At 41.5% G+C, this 27,087-nt stretch overlaps 1 protein-coding gene across 1 annotated transcript in view; it reads right to left on the bottom strand.

Moving 5' to 3' along the window:
• csmd3a (CUB and Sushi multiple domains 3a) overlaps positions 1 to 27,087 on the bottom strand; it is a 631,117-nt gene that overhangs the window by 566,986 nt on the left and 37,044 nt on the right. Inside the window, exon 3 of the mRNA XM_060900611.1 lies at positions 4,666 to 4,778. Coding sequence (XP_060756594.1) covers positions 4,666 to 4,778 — 113 coding nt within the window. The remainder of the gene's footprint in view (positions 1 to 4,665; positions 4,779 to 27,087) is intronic.

Here is a 27,087-nt window from a genome sequence, read left to right as displayed (position 1 = left end):
TTGGGCAAACAGACATTTTCTGTCATCACCAGTGAACTTTAAAAAGCAACCCAGGAAAGTTCCTTGTATTCAGAGGAAGGTTACGCACATGCTGAAGTCGATGCTCATGAAAGCAATGCCCTGCAATGGATTATCCTGTATGAGGCATGTTATTAATAGAGCAGGAGATTTATGAAATTCCTGTTACCCTTTCTTATTGAGCAAGTCCACATGCCTGCGCGTGAAAAGGTCAGGTTTCTGTGTGTAACTCTTGACACACCCAGGCGGAGAAGGCTGATTTGTAGCGGATGGCGATAGACACATTAATCAACACAAATGCAGTGACTGTCAAGCATGGTTTGGCTTGTTTGCGTGATGAAGGACTGACAAGAGCTAAAATGAGTTTTCTTTCCCCCTGTGCTTGGCCTGCCTGCTTTGCCTTCTCCATCCTTCTCTCTCACACTCACATAATAGACCACAAAGACGCACTCACACACCCTCGACAGCACCTAGGATGGAATACCAAGAAACGACTGAACAAGCTTCAATATTTCAGATTATGAAAAAATCTGGAGGAGGTACTGAATTCATTAAGTCAAAGACGTTGGCTCATTAAAACCCGTTTTTTTTAGACTGAAGGAAAGAGCCTTAACATATTCTTTTAATATATTCCAGAAATCAGAAGGGATTCAAAGAGATGGAGGCTTTTCACCATATCTTCACTGAAGACCAACAGAATAGAGCACCGTTCGATCACAGCTGTCATTGCAGGCGGCACCTTTAAACGAGACCTTCTCCAAATCAGGCGTTAATAGATCCGCTTAATGGGGACGCTCCTTCATTTGAAGTCCTGCTCTATGGCAGTGATAGATAGCAAGGCATGAGCGCACTGACATCCGGTGCCCTCCAGTGAGTAATAACGTGCAGGATTAATATTCCAAAGCCTATAAAATTCCAAAGAACATTAAGCTAGAAAAGTGTGAGGAAAGGGATGGGTGAGGCTGAATTATTCAGCGTGTAAATGATGGAGCAGATGGGGGAGGCGTCCTGCGGTCGGGTCAGGAGGGTGGCAGGTGGTAAGAGAGAGAGAATGTGTGTGTGTGTGAGAGAGAGAGAGAGAGAGAGAGAGAGAGAGAGAGATATTTGGAATGCAGTAAGGGTTCTCCTCTCATGCATAAGCCCCTGCAGACATGACCAATCATAACCTTCATCTTAGCCAAAGTCTCTCACAGTGAAATATCCATTACACTTCACTTTAAATGAGAAAACATTGTTCTGTGAGTGTGTTCAGAAACCCAATGGGCTGACCCAAGGAAAAGATGAACCACTCAAGGTTCTTTTGAGTCCTTTAAAACAGCATTTATGGTAAGTTTTCTTGGGTTTTTAGATGATCAGAAAATATGAAATCGTCTACCTAGTGGGGTTGGGGTTTCTCAGTTCAGCTGAGATATAAAAGGAAAAAAAACCTTTATTTTCAATTTTTAAAAATATTTAATCAATATCATATGAGAGATTTATTTGAAAAAGCCCACTAGTGTCTATGGCAGCATACAGAACATCCAATGCATACACATGCTCAGAAATTAAGATCCATCCATCCATTATCCATAACCGCTTATCCTGTGCAGGGCTGCGGGGCAAGCTGGAGCCTATCCCAGCTGACTATGGGCGAGAGGCGGGGTACACCGGACAAATCGCCAGGTCATCGCAGGGCTGACACATAGAGACAGACAACCTTTCACACCTACGGTCAATTTAGAGCCACCAATTAGCCTAACCTGCATGTCTTTGTACTGTGGGGGAAACCGGAGCACCTGGAGGAAACCCATGCAGACAACATGCAAAATTCCACACAGAAAGGCTCCCGTCGGCCACTGGGCTTAAACACAGAACCTTCTTGCTGTGAGGTGACAGTGCTAACCACTACACCACCGTGCTAATTAAAATGCCAAACTTTATTTTGCCCTGTTGCTCAGGTGGAACCTTCAAACCTTCAAGGGTTCATCTGTGATCTGGAAAGGTGCAAGTGGTGTAACTTTACTTAGCTTTTAGAATAAAGCTTTAAAAGGTCCATAAGTAGTCCTTTAATTATTTTTAAGGATGTATACTCTTGATCGTACCAACTCAGTGACAAGGGAAAGTACCATACCATACTTGGACTGTAGTCAAGACTGTCACTGTCAAGTTCAAGCCCATGACTGACCAGGATCGAGCAAAGACCATGTCTGAACTAGGTTCAATAAAAGCAAGCCTGGGTCAAGATCGAGACTGAAAACTATCAAATCCTTTTCAAAGCTAAGCCTGTGTTTCAACTTGTTGGCTTCATTCATAGATTGCACCAATGGTTAGGCTGTTTTCTAGAAGAAGGAGTTACTTCTTGCCAAACTTTCCACAAGTGCCTTAGTTTTTACGAAGTCTCAATCAAAACCAAGACTATATTTATCAAGACCAATGTCCAAGAACAAGACAAGTCCAAGTCAATACAGGACAAATCCAGAGACCAGACATGAATCCTACAGCCCTAGGACTTGGTGCCATTATTTATCAGAATAAAGAGTGCATCCGAAACCACATACTATCAATCTCAGTAGAACCTTATCCACTGTAAACAGTTACACTAGTCCAACATCATCATCATCATCATCAATAGTCCACAGGCTTGAAAAAACCTGTTGGTGCTTAATTTTCTGATGTTTACCACTGCCCTCTACTGTTCTCGACTTGTGCAGTCTCTGCCATCTGGTCATGTCTATCCATTCTGTGATGTCATTAATCCACACCCATCTAGGCTGCCCCTTTCTGTTACTTCCATCAACCATAACAACACCAGTACAATGTAATGATTTACAAATCCCCCAATCAGGTATCACCCGAAAGAGGATGGGTTTCTTCTGGTTTCTTCATCTCAGGGAGTTTTTCTTTGATTATTGGGTGTATATCACCCATGTCCTTCAGAACCTGAACTGGTTACTGGTTACACTGTCAGAGATAGGGGTATAGTAGGAGTCCAGTTCTGTCCCCCAAGGTACAATCTACACTAATCTACCCCTAGGGCTCATTATTTCAACTTCAAGGTGGGTCTGTGGGTTGGGCCAAAAGGTAAATACATTTTCCCAAGCATATATAAAGGGTACAAATAAATACCTTAGAGGGTACTGCCCCAGTGACAAGCCGTTGTACCCCTAAAGGTACAATAATGTACTTTATTTTCTGAGAAATTACAACTCATGTTCAGATCAAAACCTTTCTTCTGGAGTGGAATGAACTACCTTATTGTTGAGAGATATTGTGAAATCAAATTTTAACCTTCCTATGGGTTAGGAATAGCTTAGGACCCTCTCATGGTCAGGAGTCCAACCCTCTCATGGTCAGGAGTCCCACCCTACCATGGTCATGAGTCCAACCTTTTCATGGTCAGGAATCCAACCCTACCATGGTCATGAGTCCAGCCATCCCATGGTCAGGAGTCCCGCCCAACCATGGTCAGGAGTCCAACCTTCTCATGGTCGGGAGTCCAACCCTACCATGGTCAGGAGTCCAACCTTCTCATGGTCAAGAGTCCAGCCCTACCATGGTCATGAGTCCAGCCCTGCCATGGTCAGGAGTCCAAACCTCCCATGGTCAGGAGTCCAACCCTACCATGGTCCAGAGTCCAAGAAAGCAAAACTAGATTTTATTATTGTTCCCCATCAATCAATAAACCAAGCTGATGTAATCAAGCTGAAAGCGGGCAGTTAGTTGGCATGCTCCAGTCTCCACCCTGTTGCATGCAGCTAATAAGTTGGAAATTGGTGAAATGTGAGAAAATGGAGCAAAAATACATAAATTAAATAAAAAAAAATCATGTGTTGGCCATAAAAATCGCTGAGAGCCGTTCTTGTAAATAGTTCTGACTGAAGTAAAGTTTGTTTTTGGCAAACCACCCATTTTTCTCTTCAACTCCTTGTGTTCAGCAAACAGCTTTGAGGACAGCATTAGAAACAAACACAGGTCAGGAAAACAGATTTATCTTGAGACTTCACGACATTAAATAATAAATCAGCATATGCCGGGCTTGGATGGAAAACAGAAACAATTTTCGAACAATTGATTTCAAACAAAATATCTGCTTGCACAAAAAAAAAGTTTCTCGCAGCATTTATTTATTTATTTATTGCTTGATGAATATTAATGAAGAGTAGGTGGTGTGAGCGGTAGAAAAAGGCACTCTATAGCAATTCATTACAAAACAATGATTAGGAATTATTTTTAGTTCAGAATTATTTACCACTTCAGATGTATTTCATCCACACAATTCCTTAAAATGATAAGAAATCGGATTACGGATGAACCGATCTATCTCCCTTTTTCAGGTGGAGCGATCAGGCTTCTGAAGATTTTCGACTCATCTCCGAGCAAATCAGGACACCTTAAAAAAAAACCCGAGTCCTTTTGATCTCAATTCATTTGCAAAGCTCTTCATTCAGTTCCTCAGAAAAAGTCTATAAACCTATAAACTCTGCAGAGCCTTGATGTGTTCCAGAACAGACTGATACTGATCATATAACTTGGCCTTGATGACGTCTGCCAATAATTCCCTTTTATAGAAGCACATGTGGTCTGATCCGAGAACATTCTGCATAGTTTAATTCACGACCCAAGAAATCAGGAGCTGGGAGAAAGTGGAGAAAAATTAAGGCGCCTCACCTTCATAATAGATTTTAAAGCCGTGGGCGCTCACAGCGAAGTCGCTGGTGAGACGCAAGGAGAAAACAGAGCCTGTGCTTGTGACTGGAGCAGGCACGTGGAATCCTGTTAACCTGAGAAAGGAAAGAGAGAGAGAGAGAGAGAGAGAGACATCTTATTCAGACATCCACACAAACTTGGCATCATGTTTTCTTGTTTATTCATCAGCCATGGCTGCAGTTTACACATCACCACGCACCAAATGCAAAGAATCAATTTACAGCTTCAAAAGCAGACTCGCTCTCACCCCTTATTTCTGAACGCTTGATTTGAGATCCAAAAAAACAAAACAAGATCAAACATCTTGTGTAATGTGATAATCCGTGACTTTATCGAATTTCAGACAACAACGCTTCGAGCTAAATACCAGCATGTCCAAATTCATGGAACAGAACGCTCAGCAACATGAACAGCAATCTGTAGTTTAACATATTTTGAATAATAATCATCACATCGTTAGTGTTTTACAGTGCAATAAGAGATTATAACAGCTCCATATGGCACAGTGATATTTCATGGGACCTCCTAAAGAGTTCATGAATATATTTTGCATTTCAATCCTGAATGTGATGAATTTTGAGGGCAGCCACGTTGCCAAAGGTTTCACTATTCACACGCAATACGTTTTCAAGTGTTTTATTCCCCTTACACCACAGCAATTCACAAAAAGGAGTAGAATTTTATTTTAAAATCAATAACAACAACAGTATGTCACTTTTTATCCATTTATAGCTACATGTAATGTTGTAGAACACTCATGAAACAAGTTAGCTTGTCTATTTTCACTTATAGCAAGTACAAACAGTCGTTCCCTCTCCAGTCAATCGTTTCTGTTTTGCATCTTTGTGTTTTATCCAGCATTAACTTTTTCAGCAGTTTGTGCTACAGGAGCTCTTCTGTGGGATTGGACCATATGGGCTAGCCTTCGACACCCATGACCCTGTTGCCGGTTCACCGGTTGTCCTTAGGATCCTTGGTCCACTTTTGGTAGGTACTAACCACTGCATATCAGGAACACCCCACAAGACCTGCCATTTTGGAGATGCTCAGACCCAGTCATCTAGCCATCACAATTTGGCCCTTGTCAAAATTGCTCAGATCCTTACACTTGCCCATTTTTCCTGCTTCCAAAACATCAACTTCGAGAACTGACTGTTCTCTTGCTGCCTAATATATCCCACCCCTTGACAGGTGCCATTGTAATGAGATAATCAATGTTATTCACTTCACCTGTCAGTGGTTTTAATTTTATAGCTGATCGGTGTTCATTCATTCATTCATTCATTCTATTCACATTCCCTGGATATGAGCAATCACGTACTCTGATTGGCTACGCTACTACTAGGATATCAGCTCATATACAGTTGTGTTCAAAATAATAGCAGTCCAACATGACTAACCAGATCAATCACTGTTTTTGGTAGAAATTATATTACTACATGGCAAATAATTTACCAGTAGGTGTAGTAGAGTCATAGAAAACCAACAGACCCAACATTCATGATATGGATGCTCCTGAGTCTGTGTATTTGAATAATTAAGTGAAAGGGACGTGTTCAAAATAATAGCAGTGTGGAGTTTAATTAGTGAGGTCATTCATTCTGTAAAAAAACAGATGTCAGTCAGGTGGCCCTAATTTAAGGATGAAGCCAGCACATGTTGTACATCCATTTCTCTCTGAAAACCTGAGAAACATGGGTCGTTCCAGACATTGTTCAGAAGAACAGCGTGCTTTGATTAAAACATTGATTGGAGAGGGGAAAACATATAAAGAAGTGCAGAAAATGATGGGCTGCTCGGCTAAAATGATCTCCAGTGCTTTAAAATGGACAACAAAGCCAGAGAGACGTGGAAGAAAACAGAAGACTACCATTCGAATGGATCAAAGAATAGCCAGAATGGCAAAGACTCAGCCAGTGATCAGCTCCATGTGATCAAAGACGGTCTGAAGCTACCTATGACAATTAGAAGATGCCTGTGTGAAGCTAATCTATCAGCAAGAAGCCCCCGCAAAGTTCCACTGTTAAAAAAAAAGACGTGCTGAAGAGGATACAGTTTGCCAAAGAACACATTGACTGGCCTAAAGAGAAATGGAGAAACATTTTGTGGACTGATGAAAGTAAGATTGTCCCTTTTGGGTCCAAGGGCCGCAGACAGTTTGTCAGACGACCCCTAGACACTGAATTCAAGCCACAGTACACTCTGAAGACAGTGAAGCATGGTGGTGCAAGCACCACCTTGAATAGGTCATGTCGCCTTATGCTGAAGAGGAAATGCCCTTGAAATGGGTGTTTCAACAAGACAATGACCCCAAACACACCAGTAAGCGAGCAGCATCAGGGTTCAAAACCAACAAAATGAAAGTCATGGAATGGCCAGCCCAATCCCTGGACCTTAATCCGATAGAAAACTTGTGGAGTGACATCAAAAATGCTGTTTCTGAGGCAAAACCAAGAAATGCAGAGGAATTGTGGAATGTTGTCAAATCATCCTGGGCTGGAATACCTGTTCACAGGTGCCAGAAGTTCTCAGAAACCGTGGTTAAACAACTAAATATTAGTTTAGTGATTCACAGGAATGCTAAATCCTAAAGATTTTTTTTTTCAGTTTATACAGTAAATATTTGAGTTTGTAATGAAAAATGTAGACACTGCTATTTTTTTGAACAGCCCAATATTCATTTTTCTTCATTTTCTGTAAAGTAATTAAAATATTCATACATTTTTCTTCATGTTTTGATGTAGAATATAATGTGCAGTGTTCCGAATGCATGGACATAAAAACTATTATAAGGATTTTGAGCTTTACTCACGTTTTAAAACACACTGCTATTATTTTGAACACGACTGTACTATGAGCAGAGAAAAACAAAATGGCAGTGCGTGTTGCTGAACCAACCGAGGATGAAATAAAAACCTCTACTCGGAAACAAAACCCCCAAAAATACAAAAAAAAAAACAAGCAACAAAATATGGAATAAAAGTATTTGATGGTAAGAACATATCTTTTTTATTTTTCAATAATTATTATTATTATTATGGCATTTTTCACAAATTACTCCTGTCATTTCGCTGGTTTGTTTACATTCTAAGCGGAAATGATTTTGTCGGACGTTTTGTATAAAGTTTTTATTTATTGAATTTGCAAAAAATGAAAATAAAAATGCTCTGTTTCTCAAAATCTGGTGAATGTGGATAGAATAAAACAGTTATTCCACTCAATCTCGTCGTACATGGCTTATAGACAACTCGGTGCTACGCGCCTCATCGGCTATCAGCTCATGTACGACTCGAGTTAATGGAATAACTGTTTTATATACATCTCACACTGAAAAATGAGAAAAATCCAATCTTTGATTGAAATAAATTTATTCAGAGAAAAACAAAGCCTTCATCAAGAAAAAAAATATTTTCCATTATGGTTAGCAATGTCACCTCGCAGGAAGAAGGTTCTGGGTTCGATCCCCGTGGCCAGCGAGGGCCTTTCTGTGTGGAGTTTGCATGTTCTCCCTGTGTCTGCATGGGTTTCCTCCGGGTGCTCCGGTTTCCCCCACAGTCCAAAGACATGCAGTTTAGGCTAATTGGTGGCTCTAAATTGAGCGTAGGTGTGAATGTGAGTGTGAATGGTTGTTTGTCTCTCTGTGTCAGCCCTGTGATGACCTGGCGACTTGTCCAGGGTGTACCCCGCCTTTCGCCCGTAGTCAGCTGGGATAGGCTCCAGCTTGCCTGCGACCCTGCACAGGATAAGTGGTTACAGATAATGGATGGATGGATTATGGTTACCAGACAACGCAGTTTAAAAAAATATATATATATGATTTATTTTAAGAAATACACAGCACCAGTCAAAAGTTTATACATCCCTACTGAGTCATAGGTTTTTGTTTTGTTTTTTCTGAAGTATCAAAAACAAAATATGTTTGATATTTTAAATTCTTCAGCGTATCCAGCATTTCCCTTGACGACACTTTGCACACAATTGGCATTATCTTAAACAGCTTCATGAGGTCGTCACCTGGAATGCTTTTCAATTAACAGGTGCCTCGTCAAAAGTTAATTAGTGGACAAGTTTCTTGCCTTCTTAATGCGTGTGACATCATCACACTGAAAATAGTAAATAATAAAAATACAAATAATACAACAGGGGGCAGCACGGTGGTGTAGTGGTTAGCGCTGTCGCCTCACAGCAAGAAGGTCCGGGTTCGAGCCCCGGGGCCGGCGAGGGCCTTTCTGTGTGGAGTTTGCATGTTCTCCCCGTGTCCGCGTGGGTTTCCTCCGGGTGCTCCGGTTTCCCCCACAGTCCAAAGACATGCAGGTTAGGTTAACTGGTGACTCTAAATTGAGCGTAGGTGTGAATGTGAGTGTGAATGGTTGTCTATGTCTATGTGTCAGCCCTGTGATGACCTGGTGACTTGTCCAGGGTGTCCCCCGCCTTTCGCCCGTAGTCAGCTGGGATAGGCTCCAGCTTGCCTGCGACCCTGTAGAACAGGATAAAGCGGCTAGAGATAATAAAACAGCCCTATTCCATCCACAGCTGTAGTGATCCATACTCTATTATATCAAGAACCAAACAACTAAGTAAGGAGAAATGACATCTGTCATTACTTTCAGACATGAGGTGACTTTTAATTCATAAAAATAAAGAAAAAATATTGAATTACAAGGTGTGTCCAACTTTTGACTGGCAGTGTGTGTTTTAATAACACTTATGCAGACTGAAGCTTAATCTCCTGTTGGATTCCTTTCAGTTTAAGTTTTCTGGGCTGAAATGATGCAACAGAGTCCGTTAATAGAACACATGCAGAGTTCTGACCCAGATTTGTTCTGTAATTAATGTGATATTGGTTTGACATGTTTGTAAATAAGAGTCACTCTGACCGTGGGTGGTAAAGAAGGCAACTGGACTTGCTTGAAATTCTTGAAGATGTCTTCAAGAATTTCAAGCAAGTCCAGTTGCCTTCTTTACCAACCATGATTTATTCTGACCTGGATGACTGAGAACCTTCACAGACATATTTCCACGAACTTTGGGATGAGAACCCTTCAACTGGTGCAGGAGTATGAGAGGACTTCCAGAAAACTTGCAGATAACAGAAACCACCTGCATTTCAACGTAAGATGCTGACAATCCAAGATTATCCTCATAAGCCTACACCTGGGTTCCACTGTCAAATACATCTTCAAGAATTTCAAGCAAGTCCAGTTGCCTTCTTTACCAACCACGGTTTACAATGACCTGGATGACTGAGAACCTTCACAGACATATTTCCACGCCCTTTGGGATGAGAACCCTTCGACTGGTGCAGAAGTATGAGAGGACTTCCAGAAAACTTGCAGATTACAGAAACCTCATAACCTAAGATGCCGACAAGCCAAGATTATCCTCACAAGCCTACGCCTGGGTTCTACCATCAAATATCTCATCTCATCTCATCTCATCTCATTATCTCTAGCCACTTTATCCTGTTCTACAGGGTCACAGGCAAGCTGGAGCCTATCCCAGCTGACTACGGGTGAAAGGTGGGGTACACCCTGGACAAGTCGCCAGGTCATCACAGGGCTGACACATAGACATAGACAACCATTCACACTCACATTCACACCTACGCTCAATTTAGAGTCACCAGTTAACCTAACCTGCATGTCTTTGGACTGTGGGGGAAACCGGAGCACCCGGAGGAAACCCATGCGGACACAGGGAGAACATGCAAACTCCGCACAGAAAGGCCCTCGCCGGCCACGGGGCTCGAACCCAGACCTTCTTGCTGTGAGGCGACAGCGCTAACCACTACACCACCGTGCTGCCACCATCATGTCTTCAAGAATTTCAAGCAAGTTCAGTTGCCTTCTTTACCAACCACAGTTTACGATGACCTGGATGTCTAAGAACCTTCACAGACATGAGTCTCTTTGACACAAAACTCTGACATGATTAAGTGATTCTACTCACTTTCTGTTTTTCATCCAGCTTCTATAAATGATCTGCACTCTAGCGATGAATATCACAAAGCTGTCACAACTTTCCAGTAAGGGTCCGAGTCTTTACCCAAAGTCATTCTGCAGATCAGGGGAAATTGCTAATGTTTTTTTTTTTTTTTTCCTACTCAGTGTTATTAGAGAAGGAGAGGGGAGATGGACTGAAATTGCTGGATATCATTATCATCACTGGCAGGGACGAGAAGATAAAATGAGATTTTTTTGCTCCTCACACTCCTCCTGCTCTGGAGTTCAAACAGCAGACGGGATGTGTGAGGAATTAGGGTTATACACACTGATATTTCAGTTGTTTCAGAGGAATGTGCTGGAATGGCTTTCAGTCAAATTAATATGACACTGGGATTGGTGAAGTGTGAAAATACTGTACCTCTTCCTCCACAAATGGCTAATGCACTCTAATTCTGGAGTCACTGCAAAAGTGGACTGATTCAATTCTTTTCCTCACATGAAAACATGACAAAGCTCTTTTTTTTCTCTTATGTGAGTGTGATCAAAAAAAATCACACTATAACTGAGAAAAATCTCTGGATGAATGCGTTTCTGTTTTGCCCAAACTATATTATTAACTAGAAAGGCACTCAGTAGAGTGTATACCTCTGCCAAGCCACGTATTCGGATCTGCATCAACATCTCATCAAATGTTTCTTGACCCATGGTTCACCTTTCCTCAAAATCTGTTCACTATTTTTTGAGTTAGGTTGGGAAAAACAACCAAATGGAGGTGAAAACATAACCTCCTCCAACAAAGGTGGTGGAGGTAATAATAATAATTAGACCATCAATGACGTCGTAGCTCACTCCTGCCCCGTCTAGTCCAGAAGGAACAATCTAAAGTGGGCCACCTTGCGCAATAAATGTTGCAAGCTATATATAGAAGAAGAAGAAACCTTTATTTGTCACATGCACACTTCAAGCACAGTGAAATTCATCCTCTGCATTTAACCCATCTGAAGCAGTGAACACGCAGCCACACCAGAGCGCCCAGGGAGCAGTCAGGGGTTCGGTACCTTGCTCAAGGGCACTTCAGGCCAAGGCCACCCCACGTCAACCTAACTGCATGTCTTTGGATTGTGGGGGAAACCAGAGCACCCAGAGGAAACCCACGCAGACATGGGGAAAACATGCAAACTCCACACAGAAAGGCCCTCACCGGCCGCTGGGTTCGAACCCGGAACCTTCTTGCTGTGAGGCGACCGTGCTAACCACCACACCACCGTGCTAATTAAAACGGCAAACTTTATTTTGCCCTGTTGCTCAGGTGGAACCTTCAAACCTTCAAGGGTTCATCTGTGATCTGGAAAGGTGCAAATGGTGCAGCTTTACTTAGAAGCAAAATCTGTTGCAGGTAAAATCCGTTCTCAGGTTAAAACTGCATTCAACCTAGGTTGAACTGGTGAAAAACATTTTACCGAGGTTAAATATGAGTGATTCCACGCTTATGGGTACTGAAATGGGGACATGAATTTATTTTTAAAAATTCACCTAAAACCATTTCTTTTTTTACCATCAGGTCACAAAACATGTAATCTTTAATGAATGATATGTTAAAAGATAACTTTAAGTTTCTGAGATGTAATAAAAACATATTTATATGCCAAAGTCAAGCCTATGAGTTCCAAAATGATGTCTGTTCCATTACCTCTGTTACGATTGTCCATCTCGCGTCTGTTACAAATTAATTACAATCTAGCTATATACCATGTTAATCTTATTGAAAGAATGTGTATGTTTATTCTACTACACATGTTTATTCATTATATTTGCTAAAACATCACCTTCCTATGTTTCAAAAAGTAATTCTACATTGTTAAAATTGAGAATATATATGTCCACAACACTTCTGTTACGTTCTGACTTTGGCATATAAATATGTTTTTATTACATCTCAGAAAATTAAAGTTATCTTTTAACATATCATTCATTAAAGATTACATGTTTTGTGACCTGATGGTAAAAAAAGAAATGGTTTTAGGTGAATTTTTAAAAATAAGTTCATGTCCCCATTTCAGTACCCATAAGCGTGGAATCACTCATATATAGACAGCATTCAATCTAGGTTAAATTTATGATTTTTCCATGTTTTGAGACAGTTAGCTTTTTGTTACGGTTTGGGTTAGTTTTAGTTTAGGGTTTGGATTAACTTTTTGTTAGTGTATGGGAGAATTTGCAATGTTAACCTGTGTAGCGTAGTGGTAAACACTATAGACCTGGATGGTGTGAGTTCAAATCCTGGTGAGTACAATAAAAAAATATCTTTATTTCACTGTGATTTGTAGAGAGGTAGTTGAGAAGGTATGACATCAAAGGAAGGGAGTCCAAGTGATGAGGACCAGAGAATGGGTAGAGAGAGAGAGAGCATGTGAGAGAAGATGACAATTTCCATTTTCTTCTTTTTTTATTATTATTTTTTAATTATCCCCCCCAAAAAAGGCCCTTTTTTATAACACCCCATATTAAAAAAAAAAAAAAAAACTTTTCAGACAGTTGAACCTAGGTTGAATATACAGTAGGTTGAACCTAAGACTGGATTTAACCTGCAACATATCCACCCTCTGAATACCGACCTATTTGCCAGAAAGAATCCAAAATGGTGAGGAATTGACCGAGAAGAAGCGATTTTTGTTGAACTGCTCATTAAGGCTTGATTAGTCCATAACTTCATTAATAATTATAATTCAGCAAATCTGGGTAGAAGTTCTATGCACCCTAGGTACCCCTACCTTCATGCCAGAAAGAATCAAAATCGTTGAAGAATTGAGGGAGAAGAAGCGATTTATGTGGAAACTGTTCGTTAGGGATTGATTAATTACTCCATATCTTCATTATTAATTGCAATTATGTAGAAGCTATATGCACCCCAGGCAGACCTACCTTCCTGCCAAAAAAGAAGAAAAATAGGTGAAGAAGTGATTTTCGTGAAATGAGGACGACACCAGATGGACAGATGAACGATGGATGACACATGATGGCATAAACTCATCACCTGTTGGCCGGACGAGCTAATAATTCCTCTTAGTATCCTGTTGTATTGTAATATTAAAACAAGCTGATGTTAATTTCATGAAAATGTTCAGTTTCACTTTGTTATCAGTGCTGTGGATGGTTTTGTGCATGTAGACCAGTTCAGGAGTGATTTTGGATATTGGTTCCATGAGCGTATTCAGAATTAGATGCTTAAGTACAAAATGTTTTGTTAATATCTATCCAGTCCTGTGCAAAAGTCTTAGGCCCCCATTGTTTTTCATACAAACTTTGTGATAGATTTCTATTTTATGACTTCTACATTAGGGCGGCACGGTGGTGTAGTGGTTAGCGCTGTCACCTCACAGCAAGAAAGTCCAGGTTTGAGCCCCATGGCCAGCGAGGGCCTTTCTGTGTGGAGTTTGCATGTTCTCCCCGTGTCCGCGTAGGTTTCCTCCGGGTGCTCCGGTTTCCCCCACAGTCCAAAGACATGCAGGTTAGGTTAACTGGTGACTCTAAATTGACCGTAGGTGTGAGTGTGAATGGTTGTCTGTGTCTATGTGTCAGCCCTGTGATGACCTGGCAACTTGTCCAGGGTGTACCCCGCCTTTCGCCCGTAGTCAGCTGGGATAGGCTCCAGCTTGCCTGCGACCCTGTAGAACAGGATAAAGCGGCTAGAGATAATGAGATGAGATGAGACTTCTACATTATCAAGTCAAAACATTACAAAAACATTTTAGATTTTTTCAGCACAAAATTAAATGCTACAGAAAAACATGCTTGGATTTGAGCAGGATGTTGCATAAGAGAGAACTTTTCAGATTATAAAAGAAAACATAATGAAGGCTGCTGGAAAATTTTGGTGCAAAATGAACAAGTGAGTGTGAAAAAGTGTCCAGAAGAACTGTGGCTGGTTCTGGAAGATGCTCAGCTCATTTCCTTATAAAACTGCACTCACTGAACCCAAGACTACTATTTTTTTTTTAAGCAAAGGGCTGTTTCCAGAGGTGTTGCTTGACATAAAGCTCTACTGGGGCACAGGCCCCCCAGTACCCATATCTTTTTTTTTTTTTGAAAGCTTGCTGTGTATGAAATGTGCTATTGTAGGCTATGTGCTTAACCAGCTTCCATTGCTTTGCTCATTATTATAAGCACTGCCATACTCATCCTGACAAAGCACTGGTAAAGGTAAAAATGCAAAGATACATTAATGAATGTATGAGAATATTTATTTTTTAAAAAAACTGCTTCCCTGCCTCTGTTTTGGATGAAGAATTTCCTGATGTCCATCTGCAGAGGTAATTCAGTAATGTTTAGTGCTATAGGACATACGGCTTCACTTAAAAATATATATTTTTGCTGCGTGGACTTGTGTATCCTCACTGTCCCTTCCTTCTCCAATTTCATGCACCTGGCTGCATGCACGTTCCCTACATTCACATGGACGTGCACAGATGCACAGAATGTGTGCCTTATATTTAGGGACAGAAAGTTGCCTATATTGATGCACCTTGAAGTTGAAAAAACATCCACTCTATTCCTGATATTATCTATCTAAATTAACCATAGGCTATTTTCAAGGTCTTTACTTTTAAGCTCATGGTCATTATAAGGGCCATCCATCTACAGCTATAATGATATAATCTATGTTTTCTTTTGTTTTTTCAGGGCAGTCTAGGTTATGGTAATATATTTGCAAATTTACAGCCGGCTTTTCTATCAAGGAAAAACATTTGGCATTTATGACTTTTCCCTGTTCTTGAATGTATGCCACTATAGGAAGCATGGCAACCGAAATATCTTTTCATACTTGTGTGGATTGTCTGGAATCTGGCAAAATAAATATCATGATAGTGGGATAGCCTATTGTATCCCTGTGTCTGAAATTGCTCACTCGTTCACTACTCCCTATATCGGGAATTACTACTGTATATAGAGGACTATATAGTGACCTCATTGGTAAAATGAAAAAACACTTTCGGACACTAGTCTGTCGCGCTGGTATTTATGTCATTACTGTCGCACAATTAAAACGTGCCAGATCAGTTGGCTGGTGGGTTTTCAAAATAATAAACACAGGCATGTGTTTTTTGTGATAAATTCATATTATACTGAGCGTATTTCCCACATTAATCAATACGAAGTACCTGCATCTTTCAGTGTTTTTAAATCAAGGCTGAATACTTTCTTCTTTGCCACTGCCTTTTATTAAATCAAATTTGAGACTTTTAATTTGATTTCTTTCAGCACGACCACAATGCATGATAGGATATATTGCTTTGGTTAGTGTCCATCGTTATGGGTAGTGGCTAGGCCCTGCTTGGAACTGGTCTAGAAAGGAGCTGTCAGGCACCTCCTTCCCTCCACTAGCCTGGGTGTACACCTTGGGCAAGTCTTAGCACACCTTAGCCCTCCTGACCTGGGTAACGGTTCCACTGCCTTGCTGGTGGCTAGGGATAGCCAAAGGCTAAGGGAGTAAACCCTAGCATAAAATCCGGAGTGGAGCCCCGTTAGGCAACCTGATGTAATTTTTCAGTGTCTGGCAACTCCTGCAGTCGACCTGGTACCGAACGTACTGGCTACGCCTCACCTTCGGACTCTATCAGGAAGACAGAGAGGGGGACTCTGAGACATGGGCAAATCAGTCTCTCCATATACATTGCCCAGACTAGCACATGGAGAGGTAACTTCAACGTGTTGTTTGGCTTTGCCTGGCACAGAAACCAACCAGGAAGTGGCAGTTTACCGGTTCTAAGTCATGGCTCAATTGGCGTAGAGCCAGACACCAGGGGTCACTTCCGACAGTGGGAGGGACTGTTTAGACCCATTGGATAGCTACCGCCCACTTAAACTGGGCAGCCCCCAGTCAATAAGATGCTTTCCTGCCACCGTCCGCCTGTCTTGCTAGGGTGAGCAGGACTTAAGCCTGGAAACAGACTGACAAGTGGACTGTGACATCTCACCTAAGAATCAAGTATCTACCCAAAGAAGGCTGGCTATCATTCTTGGGAGCTGGAATGTTAGAATGATGCTGACCAGCTTAACTAAGGATATACGCGATACGGATGGACCACATAAGACAGCTATCATCAGCAGGGAACTTGAAAGGCTCAATGTCGATATTGCTGCCCTACAAGAAATCCATCTAGCTGGATCTGGAAGTCTCAGGGAGAAGGAGTACACATTCTTTTGGCAAGGCAAATGTGAGGATGAACGTGAGGACGAACTGAGAGAGCACTGAGTTGGTTTTGCTGTAAGCAATAAGCTGATTCAGATGGTTGAGCCTGGCTTAATCAAATCGGAGCGCCTCATGCACATGAGACTCAACACTGACTTAGGCACCACCAACCTGCTCGCTGCCTATGCCCCAACCATGACCTCTAGCCCTGATTCTAAGGACATCTTCTACAGTCAGCTTGATAAAGCTATCAGTGACATCCCAAAGAATGAAGCTCTGATTCTTCTTGGCGATTTCAATGCTAGAGTGGGTAAAGACCATGACTCTTGGCCCACTTGCCTAAGTCATTTTGGAGTTGGCAAATGCAACGAAAATGGCCAAAGTCTGTTGGAGCTCTGTACTTCCTGTATCTTTGTATTACAAACACATTCTTTGCCACAAAGATGCGACATAGGGTCTCATGGATGCACCCAAGATCCAAAAGCTGGCACCAACTAGACCTCATTATCATACGTCATGAGCATCTTAACAACATTCACATTACAAGAACATACCACAGTGCTGATTGCAACACCGATCATTCCCTCATTTGCTCAAAAGTCCAAATGCATCCAAAGAAATTACATCGTACTAAGCATCCTGCCAAACCTTGCATTAATACTGCTGCCACTGCCATTGAGGAGAGACTCTCGCTCTTCAAGGCTATTCTGAGTGTTAAACTCGAACCTTGTCAGGAACTTGATACTCATGATCACTGGCAACATATCAGGGACGTGACTCATGCATCAGCACTTCAGGCTTTTGGCAAGAAGGAACCCAAAAGCCAAGATTGGTTCAACGCAAATATTGCCATCCTCCAACCAATAATTGAGGAAAAGAGGAATGCCATGCAGAACTACCAGCTCAACCCTTCACCAAGCTCCTTAGATGCTCTCCACCAGGCCAGAAAATGCACGAAAGCTGAGTGCAAGAACTGTGCCAACAGCTTCTGGATGGGTCTCTGCTCTGAGATCTGATCAGCTACTGATAATGGTAATATCAGAGGCATGTTCGAGGGCATCAAGAAAGCAATCGGACCTACACAGTCTAAGTGTGCCCCATTGAAGACATCAAGTGGGGAGATCGTCAGTGACCAGTCCAAAGTGATGGAGTGCTGGGTAGAGCACTATAATGAGCTCTATGGTGGTATAAGTTTTGTCTCTCCCTCTGCTCTCGATAAGATTGAAAGACTTCCCACAATGCTTGAGCTTGACAATGTTCCAACTAAAGATGAACTCTCCAAGGCAATCATGGAGTCCTCATCTGGCAAGGCTCCTGGACAGGACGGCATCCCAGCTGAAGTTTTCAAATGTGGTGGAAGCCAGCTGCTTGACACTCTCTACCAGCTGCTTTACAAGTGTTGGGAACAAGGTTCTGTTCCACAGGAGATGAAAGACTCAACCATCACCACTCTGTATAAGAATAAGGGTGACCGTAGCGACCATAATAACTATCAGGGTATCTCTCTACTATGCATTGCTGGAAAGTTGTTTGCCCGAGTAGCACTCCATCGCCTACAACAGCTTGCTGAGCGGGTGTACCCTGAATCCCAATGTGGTTTCCGCTCCAAACGTTCTACAGTGGATATGATCTTCTCACTGAGGCAACTCCAAGAAAAGTGCAGAGAACAACAACAGCCACTTTTCATTGCATTCATCGATCTAACAAAGGCCTTTGACCTGGTCAGTAGAGATGGCCTCTTTCAGATATTACCTTTGATCAGTTGCCCTCCAAAACTCCTGAGCTTCATTCAATCATTTCATGATGGTACATGGGGTATGGTACAATATAATGGCAACATGTCTATGGTATTTGATATCAACATGGTGTGAAGCAGGGCTGTGTACTGGCGCCAACAGTGTTCAACATCTTCCTTTCTGTCCTCCTAAAACATGCATTCAGGTCTTGTGATGAAGGAATCCTGCTGCGTACTCGAACTGATGGAAATCTCTTCAACGTTGCACATCTTTGAGCAAAAACAAAAGTTCGCAAAGTAACCCTTCATGACTTCCTCTTTGCTGGTGATGCTGCCCTTGTTGCACACAATGAGGTAGACCTTCAGCACCTTCTTGACCGGTTCTCCAATGCATGCAGTGATTTCAGCCTCAGCATCAGCTTGAAGAAGACAAAAGTTATGTGTCAAGGTTCCGAAGCTACGCCTGTCCTCACCATGACAGACTACACCTTGGATGCCATCCCACAGCTTACCTATCTTGGCTCTACTATCTCAGACAATGCCTCTCTTGATGTGGAGATTGGAAAAAGAATTGGGAAAGCTGCAAACAACATGGCCAAGCTTTAGTCTCGAGTGTGGGAGAACAAGAAACTCAGCACCCAGACCAAAATTGCTGTTTATCGTGCCAACAGCAATGTTCTTGAAAGAGTAGGCATTCCGTCCATATATACCCTCCTCAGGCATCACAGACTGAGGTGGCTGGGCCATGTTCGTCGTATGGAAGAAGGTCGAATCTCCAAGGACCTCTTGTACGGGGAGGTGGAACTGGGGTTGAGACCTGTCGGCCGACCTAAGTTACATTTCAAGGATGTCTGTAAGAGAGACATGCTCAAAATTGATTTACCGTCTGCAACTTGGGAATCTTTCGCTGTGAATCGAAGTGAATGGAGGACTGTGTGTAATCAGGCACTCGAAGCAGGAGAGCACAAGCTTAATGCTGAAGCAGATGCAAAGAGGGCAAGGAGAAAGGCTAATACCGGGGCGGCACCAACATCATCGGCATTTATTTGTGAGATCTGTGGCCGTATCTGCCTCTCAAGAATTGGCCTGGTCAGTCACCAAAGAAAGTGCTCGCAAATACTCTAAGTCATGGACCATGTCTGACGACTGTCTACTACTACTACTACTAGTGTCCATTGTTGTACACTGCTTTTCATGATGCATTGTGGGATACTTTGAGTGCACTATATAGGGTATACATAATCCTCACTAAGGTTTCGGACAGCAATACAAAATGGCATCCTCATTATATAGTGCCCCATATAGTGAGCAGGGAGCGATTTCAGACACAGGGTATGTCTTAGCAATCTTCTTCTTCTTCTTTTGGCTGCTCCCGATTAGGGGTCACCACAGCAGATCTTTCATCTCCATTACTCCCTGTCTTCTGCATCCTTCTCTACCACACCTGCCACTTTCATGTCCTCTCTCACCACATCCATGTACCTCCTCTTTGGCCTTCCTCATTTTCGTGTGCCTGGCAGCTCCATCCTCAACAGTCTCCTTCCAACATGCTCTGCATCTCTTCTCAGGATGTGCCCATACCATCTCAGTCTCATCTCTCTTAGCTTAATTCCCAAGCTCTCCACATGTGCTGTCTCTCTGATGTGCTCGTTCCTTATCCTGTCCAACCTCGTCACTTCCATCGCAAACCTTAACATACTCAACTCTGCCACCTCCAACTTTGCCTCCTGTCTCTTTGTTAAGGGTACGGTCTCCAATCCATACATCACAGCTGGTCTCACTACGGTCTTATACATCTTACCTCTCACTTTTGCTGGGACTTTCCTATCACAAATGACTCCCGAAATCCTTCTCCAACTGCTCCACCCTGCCTGCACTCTCTTTCTCACCTCACTATCGCAGCCCCCATTTTCCTGCACAGTTGACCCCAGGTACTTGAATTCACCAACTTTCTTTACGTCTACTCCTTGCATCTTCACTACACTCTCATCCCCATTCTCATTGATGCACATGTATTCTGTTTTGCTACGGCTCACCTTCATTCCTTTTCGTTCCAGTGCATACCTCCATCTCTCCAAACCCAACTCAACTTCCTTTCTACTTTCACCACATATCACAATATCATCCGCAAACATCATGTTCCATGGTGACTCTTGCCTCACTTCGTCTGTCAAGCTGTCCATCACTATGGCAAGCAAGAAAGGACTCAAAGCAGATCCTTGATGAAGTCCCACCTTCACCTTCAAGGTATGTCTTAGCAATAATTTGTAAAAATATATCATGTACTGACATAACTAAGTAATGTAAACTATATTGGTGAAGTTGGAGACAAATTGTTGCTGTAATTTGCTGTTGCTGTGATTTCAAAACTTGGGAAAGGCAAAAGGCCCAGATGAATACTTTATACCATTGGAAACGGTAGGGACTGCTGTGTATTTTGATGTATGGTTTGTCGCGTAAACTCAGGAGTTAGTGAAGTATTGTGACGACAAGAACAGGTGTAGAAATGGATGCACAGCTGTATGCAGAATATGATTAAATTTGATGTGAATTCATTGATGTTAATTTTATTGCAAACTGTTTATCACAGCAACTAGTGGGGAGCACCGTTGGGAAGCTCAAGTCGTGTGGTTTTATGTGATATATGTGTGTTAACTGTGTGATGAGTATTCCACCAGCAATTTAATAGAAATGAATGGGTGCGATTTGGACACATTGGTCGTATATGGTGATTCAACAGTGCCAAAGACATTACTGTTTCTGAAATGTGATCAGGAAATTTTACTGGGGCCCAGCAGATATATACTGGGGCATGTGCCCCAGTAAAATGGGTCTGATGACGCCGATGTCTGTCTCACACCAAATATTGACTTTATTTCATTTATTATGGCTTACTGCTTACTGTTTATAGTGTTTTTCTAATGTTGAAACATTTCATTTCATTATTTTTGAAGGCATCTTTGCATTTCAGCATTTCACTGCATGGGCCTCACGGGATTTTGCACGGGACTGTACATCATGTACAAGTTACTGTACAAGTTACGTGTACTCAGAATCGGGTCACGCACATGTTTGTAAGTGAAGTTTCTGGGCTCTTCATTGTGATCAAGCAAATCACCTGCATGGAGTCGAGGTCTTCAAGGTTGGCAGATTTTTCTAAAGTAGACGCAAACTCTGCCTTGCATGCATAACTCTTACAATACATGTGCAACTTATGTATTGAATCCTCACGTACAGTAGCTCAACTCTTAATGCGACCCTAAGTGCATTATAATAAAATAAACATGCTCTTGGCTTCTAAAATAACTATTAAGACGTAACATTGTAGACGTTTCTCGGACATGGTATAAATCTCTTGCCAGATGGTACTGCAATATATTCTGAGCAAGCCACTTTAACTTCTGAACCCGAATTCCAGATGCAGTGCACATCTGGGGAGATAGACTACATTTTCAGGAATGATGGAAATAAATAAAAATGAAATCTGTTATATAGTGAATGATTTGGAGCTTAGCTATGAAAGCATCATGAATATCCACAGAACATGTGCATACACACTCATAACACACTGCTTTCACTGGGCCTAATCTTACAGCTGCACATTTTCTCCAACGCTGATAAGACTCTTCACATGCTCACTTCTTCTGGCCATCATGAGCTTCCTCAGCACTCTAGCGCACGATGTGGTTGGGATTATGGACATTAAGCTCAGGCTATAATGACTGCAGCTTTACATGACACATACATGGGTTTTCAGAAATTAAATGCTTCTTTTTGTCCAATTTATACTCACACAGTTATGGGCGAGTCCATAACTGGGATGCATTTAAAAAAAAAAAATCAATGTTTTTTTTTACTTGTATTTAACCAACTTAGACAACAATCTCTCTCTCGATCTCTCTACTTTTTTTGTTGAGTAAAGAATGCTCAAATGCACAAAATGTGCTTTACTAGCATCCATGCTAACATCATAAGGACATGCAGGACTTTGTAATAATTTGATAATCTACATTCAAAGTGAGCTCGTCAAGTCAACATCACTGAAAATAAACGTTAAAGAATGATAATTATTTTTTGCTTCTTCCCATGATCTTGAGGAAATTAAAATGAACACGACTTGACGTTTCACAGGAATGTACAGCATGTGTTCAGGTGAAACTTGAAATGAAATGAAAATATAAATTTTTCATAACATAAAAAACAACTGATGGAAAAGTATGTTTCATGCACGAGATGTCAAAGTGAATTAATGGGATGCGACATCACTCCCTGTTACAGATGGGAGCCCAGGAATTAAATAAATGCAATCAAAAACAAACTGTTTTTAATTGTAGGTATTGTATTTAAAACTGCATGTGCCAGAAGCTGAACCATGCATGCAAGTCATTCTCAGTCAAAAAGGATTAATGATCCAAAAGTGGAGTCTGGTCCATTAACACAAGAGCTTACTGCCATGTTTGTGTTCAGCACAAACATGGCAGTATTAAAGCCAAAAAGTTCACTCAAAAGAAGAGGATATAGAAACCACTCAATGGGATTAGATCCTTACACTCTAACAAAGAAAGATTTTCCTACGAGTTGGAAAATTAGCCATCTGTTGAGTTCCCCGACATCTCAAACTACCTAGTGCTGCAGACATTGTTCTACACGGACACACAGATGAAAACCTGGAAGAGCGTGGAGGAGAACAACTTTTTATACACTACCGTTCAAAAGTTTGGGGTCACTTTGAAATGTCCTTATTTTTGAAAGAAAAGCACTGTTCTTTTCAATGCAGATCACTTTAAACTAATCAGAAATCCACTCTATACATTGCTAATGTGGTAAATGACTATTCTAGCTGCAAATGTCTGGTTTTTGGTGCAATATCTCCATAGGTGTATAGAGGCCCATTTCCAGCAACTCTCACTCCAGTGTTCTAATGGTACAATGTGTTTGCTCATTGCCTCAGAAGGCTAATGGATGATTAGAAAACCCTTGTACAATCATGTTAGCACAGCTGAAAACAGTTGAGCTCTTTAGAGAAGCTATAAAACTGACCTTCCTTTGAGCAGATTGAGTTTCTGGAGCATCACATTTGTGGGGTCGATTAAATGCTCAAAATGGCCAGAAAAATGTCTCGACTATATTTTCTATTCATTTTACAACTTATGGTGGTAAATAAAAGTGTGACTTTTCATGGAAAACACAAAATTGTCTGGGTGACCCCAAACTTTTGAACGGTAGTGTACATGGCTGGGTTAAAGACCTGGGAATCAGGACATGACAAGATAGACGGTGGTAGACGGATCTAAGTGCAGGAAGAGTACGGTATTTATTAGCAGGCGTGACAGAAACAGAAAGCAGAGTATTTAAACAACGTTATAAACATGGCTAGAAACAAATGTGACAATGATAATGATGATACTTCGCAAAGCCTCTGTGAAAACAGCATCCGTATCTGTGCGTGCTGATTGCACTCAAATCAGTATCAGGTGTTTCCCATAATGACTGGGTCCCAAACGCACACACAACACACTCCGTGAGTGAGCGCGGCCGCTCGAGCAGCTCCAGGCTGAAGTGCACAAAGGCGTGACATTCAAGTGTTCACCTGCTGTGTGACCACAACTTTTAGCTCACGCGTACAGTATATCATCACCAAGAACGCCTCATTTTCATCCATAACCCATTGTGAAGCATCGCAAGCTGTAGCGTGACCATAGCTTAATGAGGCAGATGTGACGTCGGATGCAATCCAGCACTGAAAAAAAATTACTTTTGGGTGTTGTAATATCTATTAATTCAAAAGTAGTCATTGTAATATTAAGATTCAGTGAGAACTACTTAAAACATCAATAAATACCCAGTTTAATCATGTAATTAATTAACTGAGTGGGACGAGTAAGTTTTATTAACAATTTACTCATACTGTTTAAAAGGTGTATTGTCACTGCACAGCACTTGAAAATACTAAGTAACTTTTAATCTGAAAATTCAGCGCATTTGAATTCGTGCGCTGTTAGACAAGACACAGGCTTCTTCTCTTGACACAATCAAGTCCAGGCTGTAACGGAGTCGGAATCGCCATTTTGCCGAGTCATGTTGAGAGTAAGTATTGCCTTTCCGTTTTATATTTGTGATAATATATGACTTTGTGTGCATTTTGATAGTTTGATTCTCATCTGCTTGGCACAATATACCTTACTGTTTGTAGTTCGCTACTGTAATATTAGTTTTTAATGCCATCGCCATTTTGGTCCAGGCAAGACTAGTCTAAACGTTAGCTTCGAACGTCTGAGGTGAGTGAACTGTGGTTTATCTGGATAAAAGCACGATAACGTTTAACTTTACAATTATCAACTCAAAATGATAACGAGTTGTTTTTATATGTACGGGTTTATAGTCTACGTCTAGTAGAAAAAAAATAACTTTCCAAAACTTTTGGCGGCAATGTTTGATGGTGACTCGCATGTTAACTTGTTATGAGTAGATAGCTAACGTTAGCTGTTTAAGTTATATTTTCGCTGTAATAAGTTCACATTTACACTACCGTTCAAAAGTTTGGGGTCACCCAGACAATTTTGTGTTTTCCATGAAAAGTCACACTTTTATTTACCACCATAAGTTGTAAAATGAATAGAAAATATAGTCAAGACATTTTTCTGGCCATTTTGAGCATTTAATCGACCCCACAAATGTGATGCTCCAGAAACTCAATCTGCTCAAAGGAAGGTCAGTTTTATAGCTTCTCTAAAGAGCTCAACTGTTTTCAGCTGTGCTAACATGATTGTACAAGGGTTTTCTAATCATCCATTAGCCTTCTGAGGCAATGAGCAAACACATTGTACCATTAGAACACTGGAGTGAGAGTTGCTGGAAATGGGCCTCTATACACCTATGGAGATATTGCACCAAAAACCAGACATTTGCAGCTAGAATAGTCATTTACCACATTAGCAATGTATAGAGTGGATTTCTGATTAGTTTAAAGTGATCTTCATTGAAAAGAACAGTGCTTTTCTTTCAGAAATAAGGACATTTCAAAGTGACCCCAAACTTTTGAACGGTAGTGTACCTGCAAAAAAGTGCCGAATTAAACAGTGGCTCCTAATGTTACATTGTCATAGGATGATATTCATTTTACTCGACCTACACTTACAAATATGCTGGTTTTAAATTGTGTATTTTTAAAAGGGAGTTCTGCATGAATGTTGTTAACTCAGAGAGTTAGCACTAAATTAGCTCAGAGGCTTCTGAGAGGTTGTTCACCTGGTGTGTGTGCTTTCAGCATCTCAGAGATGAGAACTATATGTTATTTACCAGCTGGGAGGTCCGTATGGTGAAATACCGTGACCAAGGTCTTGAAAGTACTCAGCGAGCCCCTCTTGGCCGAGGTCAGTATTCAAGGCCGAGGTCACGGTATTTCACCATACGGAACGACGTTAAGCTGGTAAATAATATATTTATTTATTTTCTTTATCAAATTCTAACAGAAAACGAGAGCGCCCAAAAGGGAAAACCGAGCCGAGCCGCCATTTTGAATCCTCATTCACGGCTGTAATGCAAATGGCTTCCTCCTCGGCATACAAGTGCACTTCCATGGCAGGAAAAAAAAACTACATTTTGCCGCCTATGTAGTCCCCTATTTATACAAAATTGAGTCATTCAGGATTCAGCCATGTTTTTGCTCGGTGTTATCAAGTTAGAGGTTTTTAGCTTTCTCCTGAAATGTTTTATTTTATTTCTTCTTCCTCAGGGTAGAAAAACTCGCTTTCGCTGTGAAGACTGTCATTATCGCTATCCATGCTGTAAAATTAATGCTATTCTCCTGAGAAATGCTGGCAAAGATTTACAAGATTTTTGATAATCTTATTAATAAATCTGGCGGCACGGTGGTGTAGTGGTTAGCGCTGTCACCTCACAGCAAGAAGGTCCTGGGTTCGAGCCCCATGGCCGGCAAGGGCCTTTCTGTGTGGAGTTTGCATGTTCTCCCCGTGTCCACGTGGGTTTCCTCCGGGTGCTCCGGTTTCCCCCACAGTCCAAAGACATGCAGGTTAGGTTAACTGGTGACTCTAAATTGACCGTAGGTGTGAATGTGAGTGTGAATGGTTGTCTGTGTTTATGTGTCAGCCCTGTGATGACCTGGCGACTTGTCCAGGGTGTACCCCGCCTTTCGCCCGTAGTCAGCTGGGATAGGCTCCAGCTTGCCTGCGACCCTGTAGAAGGATAAAGCGGCTACAGATAATGAGATGAGATGAGAAAAAATGCTACTATGTTTGTTGTTGTGAACGAGTCGCCAGAGGTCCGTAACCGGGGTCCGTAACTGGGGTCCGTATCATAGGATACGGACCCGCTCGCCAGCCAATCAGAGCGCAGGATTTGATGGAAACCGGATCGGGGAAAAAAAAAATGCTTATTTTCCACCTAATTTTACATACTTAAAGTATTTTTTTAATTATTTAATATTTAATGTAATTTAATATCACATATTGTCTGTTCATGCACAGGGTGACCTCGCTGTTAGGATGAGCCAG

Source organism: Neoarius graeffei, chromosome 19, assembly GCF_027579695.1.
Source record: "Neoarius graeffei isolate fNeoGra1 chromosome 19, fNeoGra1.pri, whole genome shotgun sequence".
Lineage (NCBI taxonomy): Eukaryota > Metazoa > Chordata > Actinopteri > Siluriformes > Ariidae > Neoarius > Neoarius graeffei.
Note: the sequence above shows the minus strand (reverse complement) of the source record. Positions and strands in the feature narration are given on the sequence as shown.